Raw genomic sequence first — 12,477 nt, forward strand, 5'->3', positions numbered from 1 at the left:
CTTGAATTTTTTGGGTATGCTAAAATGTACTTTCAATAGCCTTTTCAGAACTCATTGTATTCTTGAAAGCCTTTTTGTTTTACATAAAAGGATAGCTAGGGCTTCTTTGATAGTCACCTAAATTCCTGAAAACAACGAAATTAAATTTTTTGCCATAATAACATCATTCTAAGAGAAAGCGAGTAATATTAAGGCAGCGCTGTTATTTTATTGCAAACTGACTTTCCCTTTGTCATTGTTCTGGATGTTCTTAAACCATGTGTTTTTCAGTTTTTGGTTTTTCATTGCCTTTCCATGAATTATTTCTTTCTAATCTAGAAAAATTCTGTATGTGGTAAATATTTTCCTTTACTTTGGGGAAAAATGATAAGGGAGTGAGAAGAAAATTTTATTTACAGAAAGGAGGCAGCTAGGACTGGTAATAGAGTAAAAACTTTTTTCTTTCTGTTTCCATTTTCAAGTCAAACTTAGGCTGGTACTATGTGGCAATTACTAATATGTGGCATCATTTTTCTGTATTTCTGTATTATTCTATATTAAGAATAAGACTTCTTAATTATAGAATGCTAATGTAGTTCCCATACATTTTGATCTGGAGTTGGTTGTCCAGAATTGAATAAAAGTGTATTTTTTTTGTTAGTGTGATTTTTTTTTTCTAATTTAGGCATAAAATACATAATTAATGAAGTGGGAGAAATCTGCCACGAGACTGAATATACTTGTTCATTAAGGATTTCCTACTCATGAGGAAAATATGTGTAGACCTTCAAAGCATTATAGAAATGTGACTTGTTGGGGCGGCCAGGTAGCACAGCAAGTAAGAGCACTGGCTCCAGTGTTGAGAAGACCTGGAGATCGAATCCCGGGCTCGGACACTTAGCACCCACCCAGAAACACCTGGCCGTGTAACCTTGAGCAAGTTACTTAACCCCAATTGCTTAGGGGCGGCCAGGTGGCTCAGCGAGTAAGAGTACCGGCTCCAGTGTTGGGTCGACCTGGAGATCGAATCCTGGGCTCAAACACTTAGCACCACACCCAGAAATAACTAGCCATGTAACCTTGAGCAAGTTACTTAACCCCGATTGCTTAAAAAAAAAAAAAAAAAGAAATGTGACTTGTCAGGGGTGGCTAGGTGGCTCAGTGAATAGACCCTGGAGTCAGGAGGACCTGAGTTCAAATGTGATCTCAGACACTTAACACAAATACTAGCTATGTGACCTTGGGCAAGTCACTTAACCCCAGTTGCCCTCCAAAAAGCAGAAAAAAAAATGCGACTTGTTATTCTTGGTGTTAGCACTTATGGTACCAAGTATTTTCTCTTTATAACATGAGGAGGCAAGGGAGCCATATTGCCCAGTTGAAAGAGGGCTGAACTTTTAAGTCAGGAAAACCTGAATTTATATCCTGCTTAATGGTTACTTAGCTGTTTAACCCTGGGACACTGAATTGCTTTTAGCTACAGTTTCCTCAAAAGGAAGGTCATGATAGAACCTACTTTACATGGTTGTTGTGAAGATCAAATAAGATCACATATAAAGTGCTTTGTAAGATTTAAAGTGCTGTGAAAATGCTATTTTTATTAAAATATTTAAATACAGGTTTTCTTCAAAGGCAAGAAAACGCTAAACTTTATTACTCTTAAATTTTTTTGAAAAAAAAATTGAATTTTTTCCTTGCGACTTTGATTTTTTTCTGTCTGTAAAGATAACTTACTTTTTATATGTTTATATGTTACTTTTATATGTTCTCACTTATTTCTCAAGTACAATAAATAATACTTTTAAATTCTTTTTTTTTTGACAAGCGAATCTGCCTGTTCCTGCACATTCTTCCTAAATGACTTACTTTTGCTTCATTAGAATTAACTTCTATCTTTCAGTACATTTTCTAAAGTATTCTAATTTGATGTTATGGAAAGAACACTAGTATTAATATGTCTGGGAAGGATTTGTGGCCTGACTGCTGTTTGCTACTTGTGTCACCTTAATTTCCACATTTTTTAAATCAGGGGTTCTTAACCTGGTATTAATCATTTTAAAAAACTGATAAATATATTTCAATGTAATTGGTTTTCTTTGTAATACTGTGTATTTTTCTTTATGCATTTAAAGACATTAATCTTAGATGAGTTCCATAGGCTTTACCAGGTTGCCAAAGCATTCCGTAATGGAAAATGTTAAAACATTTCTTCTGAGGCCCCTTTCAGTTTTAACATTCTCTAAATCAGTAGAAGGAAGAATAACTTGGAAAACTTTGGAATTCTGTCCTTTTTATATATCAGTAACAAATCAAATATATTTTTCCTATAGTTATAGTATATTAATATTATACCTGAAAGTTCCTTTTATTCCTTTCTCCCCTTCAAAAATATACCTCATACCCTGAAAGTGATAAATGGTTGGAGGTTATCATTTGTGGAGATTTTTAAGGAAAAATATTAAGCATTTCTATTGTTTTGTAAAGAGATGCATGGTAATTCTCTTATCTTGGGAAATGACATTTTAGTTAGCACTCTTAAAGCACTTATTCTACTTTTTATATATGCTTAAGGACTTTTTTGGAATTAAGGCTCTTATATGCTACAGCTCCTACAGTTAAGTCTTCTGATGCCTTTAAGTTTGAGAGAGAAAACATGAAAAATGAGTGACTTAAACATTTAGGATGATAGTCATTTTGTATAATTTGAAAAGGTGTATCTGTATTATAAAACTGAAGGAAAATTTTGTTTCTGGGGTAGTATTAACTAAACTTAGAAAGTAAAGCTTACTTTATTCTTACTACTTGAGGTATATGAATGAAAAAAAGTCCTTTATTGTTTTTTCTTTTTTTTAATAATTAATGTATTTTTAGTTTTCAGTCTCCTCCCTTTTCTTTCCCCTTTCCCCTCCTACTTCCTTTAGGGTAAGTTATATTTCTATACCTAACTGATTAAGTTATTCCCTCTTTGAGCCAAATCTGATGAGAATAAGGTTTAAACAATGCTCGTCTCCCTCTCTTCTTTCCCTCTACTGTAATGGTTTTTTAATCTTTTCAGGTGATGTAATTTACCCTTGTCTACATCCTCCTTTCCTCTTCTCCCAGTATAATCCCTTTTCAGTGCTTAGTTAGATTTTTTTTTATTATTACATCAAAGTCAACTTATACCCACACCTTTTGTCTATGTATTGCTTTTTTATATGTCATAATAATGATAACAGTTCTCAAGAGTTACAAGTGTCATCTTTCTTTATAGGGATGTAAACAGTTTGCCCTTATTAATAACATGCTTTTTCTTTCCTGTTTACCTTTTTATGCCTCTCTTGTAAAGAGATTACAGCAGTTTATCAGTGGGATAGTATACTATAACCAGATGGGATTTGTACCAGAAATGTAGGGCTGGTTCAATATTAGGAAAGAAAACTATCAGCATAATTCAGCATATTTAAACCAAAATTAACAGAAATCATACAGTTATCTTATTAGATGCAGAAAATTTGAAGGTCAAATTTTCTGTTGAGCTCTGGTCTTTTTGTCAGGAAGATTCAGAAGTCCTCTGTTTTGCACCCCATTTTTCTGCTGGCTCAGCTGTTCCAGAGTTTTTCCTGGGGTGATAGTTTCTGGGCTTTCAGAGGTCAATAAGGGAGGGTGAGAGTGACTTACTTCTTATTCTTCCATCTTGGCTCCCAGAAGTCCACCAAAAAGTCCTTTATAAAAATGAGATGAGTGCATGAATTTGTATTTTTTTCACCAACTTAATTGACCATTCTTTTTCATTTTTTAATTTTATTTTCAGTTCTGAATTCTGTCCCTTCTATCTCCCTTCCCACTGAGAAAGCAAGAAAAACAAGGCAGTACAAGTATATGTAGTCAAGCAAAACCAATTTCTATCTTAGCCATGTCTTTCCTCCCTTCTGCTGTGACCTCCACCTCCTTTCAAAGTATAAATGAACATACTTTTGGTTCCAACAACTTCTTTATGTATAGAACTAATTTAATTATGCTCCTGCTGCCATGCTTTCAACTTGAAATAAACTAAATTTTTTTTTTTTTGCGTTTTGGAGGACAATTGGGATTAAGTTACTTGCCCAAAGTCACACGGCTAGTAAGTGTGTCAAGTGTCTGAGGCTGGATTTGAACTCAGGTCCTCCTGACTCCAGGGCCGGTGCTCTATTCACTGTGCCACCTAGCCGCCTTGTAATAACCTAATTTTTAATATGCAAAATAATGTTCATACTTTGGGGAAAGAGAGGAAGGAAATGAAGTTTTCATACCTTTCTTAGAGCACCTTGTCTTGAACCTGAGACAGGCTGGGAAGAATATCGGGGTAGAAGTTAGGATTCCTGGATTCTCAGCTGTACTTTTCTCAGTTATAACATTGTTCTTTTTGGAAAATAAGTTCTACTTTGGTACCATCTGCTTTATTACATGAATTCTAAAACTACATTGTAGGATTACGTGTGAATATTTTGAAATATTGTAGACAGAACTAGGAGAGAATTAGCCAAATTAAAATTTATCTACTTACTGCTCGTGTTCCTTTTTATATAACCGTATTTAAAACTTTGTTTAGTAGGTTTGTTGAATTGTATATTTTTATGTGTGCTCAATAGCACCTTATTGATAACAATAGTTAATATGTAAACATTCCCCGAAATTTAAGGACAATTATTTCACCAGTAAATTGGAAATAAAATTACTTTTATTCAAGTGGTTACAAAAATATGAACAAAGGAATTTGGAATTTTAATCTTTTCCATTCACCAGATCGAAAATTTAGATTTAGTGATTATAGAGTTTTGGAAAGAACTACTCAAAAGCCCCCTGCAGGTAAGGACCATTTCTAATTTATAATAATTTTCCCCATAGTTCATACAGCACAGTACCTTTTTATTTAATATCACAGAGTTTGAGAGCTGAAAGAGACTTTAGTACCTTCCTTGTCCATCCAATACATGAAAAAAATCTCCTGTAAAACATATTTGACAAGTAGTCATCCAGTTTCTGCATTAACATAAAATAAAGAAACCCATTACCACCATCAAGGTAGCTCATTCCACTTTTGGATAGTTCTGATTGTTAGAAAGTTTTTTTGGCCTAAATTTTCCTCTTTGCATTTTCCACCCATTAAGTACTTGCAGTGTGCCAGGCGCTGTGCCAGGCTCTGTGCTAAACACTGGGGTAAAAAGAAAGACAGAAATAGCCCCTTCCCTCATGAAACTCACAGCATAATGGGGGAGACCATATGCAAACCACTACGTAAAAGCAAGCTATGTAAAGGATAAATTGGAGATGATATCAGAGGTCGGGAACTGGCATCAAGGGATATTGGCAAAGGCTTCTTACAGAAGGTGGGGTTTTAATTGAGACCAAAAGGAAGCTAAGGAACCCAGGAGACAGAGATGAGAGAGCATTCTAGGCATGGAGGGATTGTCAGTGAAAATGTTCAGTCAGGAGATAAGAGTATTTTGTGGTCACAGAGTATGTGAAGGGGGAAGTACGGGCTAAGAAGACTGGAAACATAGGAAGGGGCCAAGTTATGAAAGGCTTTAAAAGCCAAACAGAAGATTTTATGTTTGATCCTGGAGTTAGTAAGGAGCCATTAGAGTTGATTGGATTGGGACTGTGTGTGACTTGACCAGACCTGAGCTTTTGGAAGATCATTTTGATAGTTGAATGGAGGATGGATTTGAGTGGGGAGAGACTTGAGGTAGGGAGTTCACCTAGAAAGTTGTGGCAAAAGTTTAGGCATGAGGTTTTGAGGGCCTGCCACCAGTATGGTGACAGTGTCAGATAAGAGAAAGAGTAATATATGAGAGATACGAGGGTTTAATTGACAGGACCTAACAGTAGTTTGGATATGGACAGTAAGGAAGGAAGGTAGGTGAGGATAGGGAAGGGGGTGGGTGAGACAGAGAGAGGATAATACCTATCTTGCAAGCCATGGCTTAACATACGTAGTTTCTTTAAATGATCCATATATGACTTTGACTCAAAGCCTTTTACCATCTTGGTTGCCCTCTGTAATCAGAGAGTATTCTCTCTACCTTATCAGTGTTCTTTAAGCCCTGGCACCCAAAATTGAACACATTACTCTTGGTTAGGTGCAATGAGGTTAGAGCACAGTGAGACTAATGCCTCCCTGTTCCTGGAAGGTAAGTCCGTCTTTATTCAGCCCCATATTGCATTAAATTTTTTGATCACTTGGCTGATTCTATGGTTACCTCTTCCTCCTATGTTTCTGTAATCTGCAAATTAGATTACCCTACTATCTCTGCCTTTATCTAAGTCATTGATAAAACTGTTAAATAGCATGGGACCAAGCACAGCTCCCTGAAACATTCCACTTGTGACCTCTTGCCATGTTGTTAATGAATTCTTTTCTTTGAGTCCAGCCATCTCTAACCAGTTTAGAGTCCATCTAATTGTATTATTGTTTAATCCATGTCCACACTAATTGTGTTAGATTCCTTATCAAAAACTTCACTAAAATTTAGGCAAACTGTATCCATATTGTTTAGTAATCCTGTCAAAAAAGGAATCAAGATGATCTCTTATTGATAAAGCCCTGATAGCCCTTTATTGTCACTATTTCTCTTTTACCAACTATCTTTTTAATGATTGTTTTGAAATGGTTTTTATATAGAGGAACAGGGCCCCTTCTTCATTAGAAACTGAAGAGAAAGAGTAGAGAATGGGTGATGGCAAGGGTCTTTGAGATATGGAATAAAGGGGAAAAGAGTGAATTCATGGTGAATGGCCTCTCAGTAAAGTATGGTTTGAAGTCTTCCACTAAGAGGGACGACTGAAAATGACGATGTGTAGGTTTAGGAGAAGGAAAGAATAGTGCAATTCTTTTTTTTAATTTTATTTTTCCAATTCTTTTTTTAATCATATTTTTATTTATATATTTTATATCACCTTTATTCCAGAAAATATCTACTTTCTTGTCCTCGAGGCAGAGAAATGAACATCCCTAATGACAAAAATTTTAAAAGAGAAAGAAAAAAACAGTTCAGTAAAACCAACCCACACATCAGTCACGTCTGAGAACGTATGCAGTATCCCACAACCATAGCCTCCCACCTCTAAAAAGAGGGAAGGGAATTGCATTTTCTCATCTCTTTTCCTCGGCCAAATTTGGTCAATATAATTTGTATAATATTATTAAAAAATCTTTGTAGCTTAATCATTTTGCTTGGTTTTTCAAATCTTCCATGTGCCAAGTGATAGAATCCTTTCCCTTTCAAGAAATGTTTGTTCTTTTTGGATACTTAAATTATCTAAAATTCCTGTATAGTAGAATCAAAACTATATCTGTGCCTTACAAGTTTTTCATCTCTCACCATGCAGAAAGGAATGTAAGTGTGTGTGTGTGTATATATATATATATATATATATATATATATATATATGGGATATAAGTATACACAGATTTTGTTTAGGGATATTTGACCATTGCTTATGAAATCAGTAAAACATTAGCCATAGTTGATATGTTGTTCTTTGGATTTTACAAATTATACATTCTAAAGAATATGTTAACTCCTAAATTGATGAAATTAAATTTATTCATCTTTGTAGCAGCAAGCACCCCAAGCGTCCTCAGGGTGGCTGCCAACACAGGTTCTTGGTTCTGCTTTGATTAAGGAAAGCAACTCAAAATGGGTTAACAAGCTTACTTTAATCAGTCTAATATGTATTGTTTACCTCGTTCAGGGGAAAAAGGTCAGCACCCCGAACTTCAGAGTATACAGACAGAATTATCAAGACAGAGAAACAGATCAAGTAGACATTTTTCCAAACTGTCCAACCATTACATCCATACCAAATCAACATCTGGGTTTTTCAAAGCTGGGGCTTCCCAGAGTCTCATCTGATCAAATCACAGAACACTTAAAGTGAGCCCCAAAATAAAGCTACACATCAGGGCTTATATAGCCTTCTCCTGGCTCAGAGAATGTAACAACCTTCTGGACCCACTGGCCAATCAAAAAGTATCTACTGAAAAACAAGCCTCCCACCCCAGGCTCCAGGTGCACTTTAGCCTAGGGGCAGGGAAGATCTTTAAATTTTCATTTCCATTACTATCTTGTATTTAAGTGATAAAAATAGAACTACAGAAATGGTTTTTTTTTTATTTTTAGAAACACTGGGAACTGAGATTATACTGTTAACCTGTTTACTTGGAAATAGATTAGTTCAGTATAATCTCATCTCAGTTGTCTTGTTAAATGATACTTGATTCAGTGAATCATGTTTAAGTATATGTTGTGTATTGAATGAAAGGTAACTTTCTTCAACAATCTTATTATAAATACCTTGCATTTTGGTTATTGCTATCATGGGGACGCAGGCGTACACTCAGGGGAGTTCATATATGGCTTGGAGAACTTTGTTTACAAGGACGTCAAGCCTGGTGGGTATGCATGATTAATTATATTACTTTCTCTAATTGCAAAAATAAGCACTTTTTCATGCTTGTGTTTTGGGGTTAAAGTCCATTTTTGTGGAGTTGCACTTTTGAGTAGTGTGATAATGTAATTTATAATTTCACTGATTTGGGAGTCTGTGCTGCTGCTCCAGTGTTACTCAAGTAACTTAGAGTTTTAGAATTTTGGTTTATGGCTTTTGTTGTATTTTACAGGTAGTATTATATTTTTAAGTCATTTTAATACCACATGTGAAAATTCGGTTTTCCACAAAAAGCCCATTGAAGGATGATGATTTCCTTTGCTGAAGGATTTCCTTTGCTAAAGTATTCCTTTATATAATAAACTCCCTGGGTATATTGTAAACTACAGATGACTGTATTAAGATCTAGTTTATGTAGTCAGAAATAAATATTTAAAGTAAGGTATATCTCTAAGTTTAAATAACAAGGAAAAGTTTTTCTTCATATTAAAATGATATAGTTGAAACTAGTGACCTAGCTAAAAATGGTCAACATTTGGTTTCTTTGTGATAGATTAAACAATTTCTATAGCACTTGTCAGAATATTGAAGAAACTTGCTCTGTGCCATAGAGTTAGTACTAATGTTTCTTCCTATCAAATGTGTTTTTTTTGGGGGGGGGGTGGAGAACAAAACATGATTGATCCTCAATAGTGACTCTAGATTGCATAGCTACTATTTATAATATAGACTCAATAGCATGAGAATCTACAGTTCAGTGTTTACCTACAAAATTTGACAAGCTGTGAGCGTGTCTAGCCTCCACCAGTGATAGGTAATCTTGCCAGATTTTGCTAAGCTTTGGATCTAGTTAATTCCATGATAACATTTTAATACCTATTAATACTAATAAATAGCATTTGATAAGTGTTGTTAATACATTGTGACCTAAGTGAGCTAATGCAAAGCAAAACCTAATTAATTGAAATTCCACTTTTTTTTTGGTCTCTTTTTAAAAATAAGCTTTCTTATGTTGAAAATTTTAGACTGGGGTTACTATTATTGATTGTGAAATAATACGATAATTTTGCTGAAGGTGATACACTTGAATATTTGGTTAGGTTTAAGAAATAATTCATCTTGCATGATAATTTTATGGCACCATCAAAGGTGCAGATGAATCATAAATTTGATTTTAGATTTACATATACTCTTATATGTCCCCTTCATATATCCTGCCAATTCTTTTACTTAGTCAACAGGTGCAAGAATATGAAGGAGGCAGGCAGAAACCACTACTATGGGCAAAAAAGTCTAGCTGTATTACCAAACATTTAAAATGTTTTATTCAATAATTTAGTTTTAATGATTTGATGTCTTGCTTTTAAAAGATAAGAAAAACTATGCCACATATAACAAGGCAAAGCTAAGGTAATGATTTTAAACCAAAAGTACTGCTAGCTGAGTTATTCCTTTATGTTGCTCAACTATGAATCTAAGCTTTAATATTAAAGAAATTTGGGACCAATATATTATTATATAATAAATTTTAATTTATAGTTTCTTTAAGGACTTAATTTTGTGTTGTTTTTTATGCTCTTTAGATGCTTCTTTCTCTTCTGAAGTTAGTAAGGAGTTAATGCTAGTGAACAGTGTAATCAGAAATAATACTGTTAACATTATATTCTTAGGAAATGATGAGAAATTTAATTTTCTTATTATGCCTCTGTGGCCCCCTGCAGCAAAAATATATCAGCACTTTTCCCCAAAGGTTCTTCATCGAATCACTAATGTGTTAGATTTTCAAAGTATTTCTAACTTGTTTAAGTTAAAAATGAAGTTGTAAAAAGCTGGAGGAATATTTTTAAAGGTAATTTCAGGTAAATATGCCTGCTTCTTTTGTTTCTAGATTCAAAGAGATTATAAGATTGGTAGTAGCTTGGTTTCAGAACTTTTATTTGTACATGGAATAGTAGAAATCTCTTTTGAAAGCGATAAAGTAAGGATAGAGAGGTTTGCCATCAAGAAGAAATCTGTCTTTTCCTTTTGTTTTTCTTTTCTATCTAATAGTCTAACTTGAATTCTATCCTTTTCTCACAAAAATGCTCCCATTGAGAAGGACGTAAACGTAAAAAGCACAAAAAATATTTTAAGAAACCTTTTAAAGGTCTTGATCGCTCAAAAGGTAGGTACATGTAGCTTTTTATAATATGTACTGTTTCAGATACATGGTTATGTAGTTTATTTCTTTGAAGGCATTCACTAAAATGTTATGTCAGTTTAAAAATAATGTCAAATTTGGGGTTGATAATGCTTCTTAAATATATAACAAAAAGCAGAAGATAAAAACTACCAGTGGTATAAAAATTTTCTCTTCAAAATGTATTGACTTTTACTGTCATTGTATATCTGGTATATTAAATCCAAATATCATCTATTTAACTTAAGTTAGTGTTTTTCTGTTTTCTCATAGATAAGCCAAAGAAAGAAAAAAAGGATACATTTTTGGAAAAGCTGGCGACTCAGGTCATAAAAAATGTACAAGTGAAAATCACAGATATTCATATTAAGTATGAAGATGATGTAAGTTCAGTTTGCTGTGCTTTTGATAATAGTTTTAAAGTCAGTGAATTCTTTGATCCTACAAGTTAATATATATATATTTTTTAAAGTAAGGTTACCAGGATGTGAACATTAAAATAAAAGCTGTCGGTTTTCTTTATGTAGTCAACTCTTAATTTATCTGTATATGTGTTACATGTGGCAAATTTTTACTGGATTGTATTTGACCAAATTTTAATCCCAGATTGGCTTTTTTCTCTGATACCTTGTATCAGATATGTCTTCTATCCTCTTATCATTTGGTGAGTACTTAGAGAATGCATCTTTTATCATTAATTTTGACTAAGCAAAAGTGTGATTATGTGGGTAGATTTGGTACAAGATATTGTATGCTGCACCCTAAGGTTAAACGTGTAATTATTCTTTTATTCTGCTCTTCTTGATTCTGTTACTTCTGTCTTTCATTTACATAAAAGATCAAAAGCTAGACTTACATAATTTATTACCTGAAAGAAACTATAAGAGATCCCTTCATCTATTCTTATAATTTTATAGGTGGCACAAAGAAGTCTCACAGTCAATTATTTGCAGACGTGAATAGAACCTAGGTCTTGTGACACCTTATACCTATGTTTACATACCATAGTTAGTTCAGACAGCCACACTAAAGCATCTTCAGAAATTAAACTACATAAATGGACTGACTGGTATGACACAAATAAATTTAGGTATTTTATTGGTTTATTTTAGTGAATTCAGTAATTGTTTTTTTTTATGCATTTTTTCACATATTTTTTCCTGATATGCCTCATGGTTGAATTTTTCTTAACTTTTGACAGAGTTTGTGAAATATGGATAAATGTCTCATTGAAGATGAAAATTTTCCTAAATATTTAATGTAATGTTTTTAAACCCACCATATATTTATAATATTTGTCCAAATTACCTTTGAAATGAATTTTATATTACAAATGACACATTAGAGAACACAGTTTAACATTCTCCAGATTCTTTGAAGGAAGGAAAGAAGGAAGTAAGAAAGAAAAGAAGAAATGAAGAAAATTTATTAACTATCTACTATTCGTCAGGACCATGTTAATTACTTTGCAAATGTTATCTCATTTAATCTTTACAACAACTTGCAAGATAGACGCTATTATAACCCCAATTTTCCAGCCGAGGAAACCACACAGGACAAAGGTTAAGTGACTTACGTAGGGTCTCACAGGTAGTTTTTGAGAGTGAATTTAGACTAAGGTTTTCCTTACTCTAAACCCAGCAATGTGTTTACTGAGCCATCTAAGCTGTACTTTTTGTATGTAAATGAAATTGAGGTGTAGAACCAGAGTTTGAACTTAAACACATAACTATTCACTTTCTAGGTAAAATAATACCTTGGTATGGGGGGGGGGGCAGCTAGGTGGCACAGTGAGTAAAGTGCTGGCCCTGGAGTCAGGAGAACCCGAGTTCGGTTCCGGCCTCAGAGACTTAACACATGCACACACACACACACACACACACACACACACACACACACACACACAC

At 33.9% G+C, this 12,477-nt stretch overlaps 1 protein-coding gene across 4 annotated transcripts in view; it reads left to right on the forward strand.

The window, feature by feature from the left end:
- The window catches only part of VPS13C (vacuolar protein sorting 13 homolog C), a 203,366-nt gene that overhangs the window by 18,843 nt on the left and 172,046 nt on the right, over nt 1-12,477 (forward strand). For 2 of the 4 annotated variants that reach the window (XM_069098385.1, XM_069098386.1), the window contains exons 6-8: nt 8,333-8,395; nt 10,490-10,555; nt 10,844-10,953. In XM_069098385.1, the coding sequence (XP_068954486.1) occupies nt 8,333-8,395; nt 10,490-10,555; nt 10,844-10,953 (239 nt within the window). The remainder of the gene's footprint in view (nt 1-8,332; nt 8,396-10,489; nt 10,556-10,843; nt 10,954-12,477) is intronic. The other 2 variants (XM_069098383.1, XM_069098384.1) reach the window with 1 other exon arrangement.

The sequence above is a fragment of the Petaurus breviceps genome, unplaced genomic scaffold, assembly GCF_028583685.1.
Source record: "Petaurus breviceps papuanus isolate PSGF00001 unplaced genomic scaffold, PetGlider_PUasm1.0 37, whole genome shotgun sequence".
Taxonomy (NCBI): domain Eukaryota; kingdom Metazoa; phylum Chordata; class Mammalia; order Diprotodontia; family Petauridae; genus Petaurus; species Petaurus breviceps.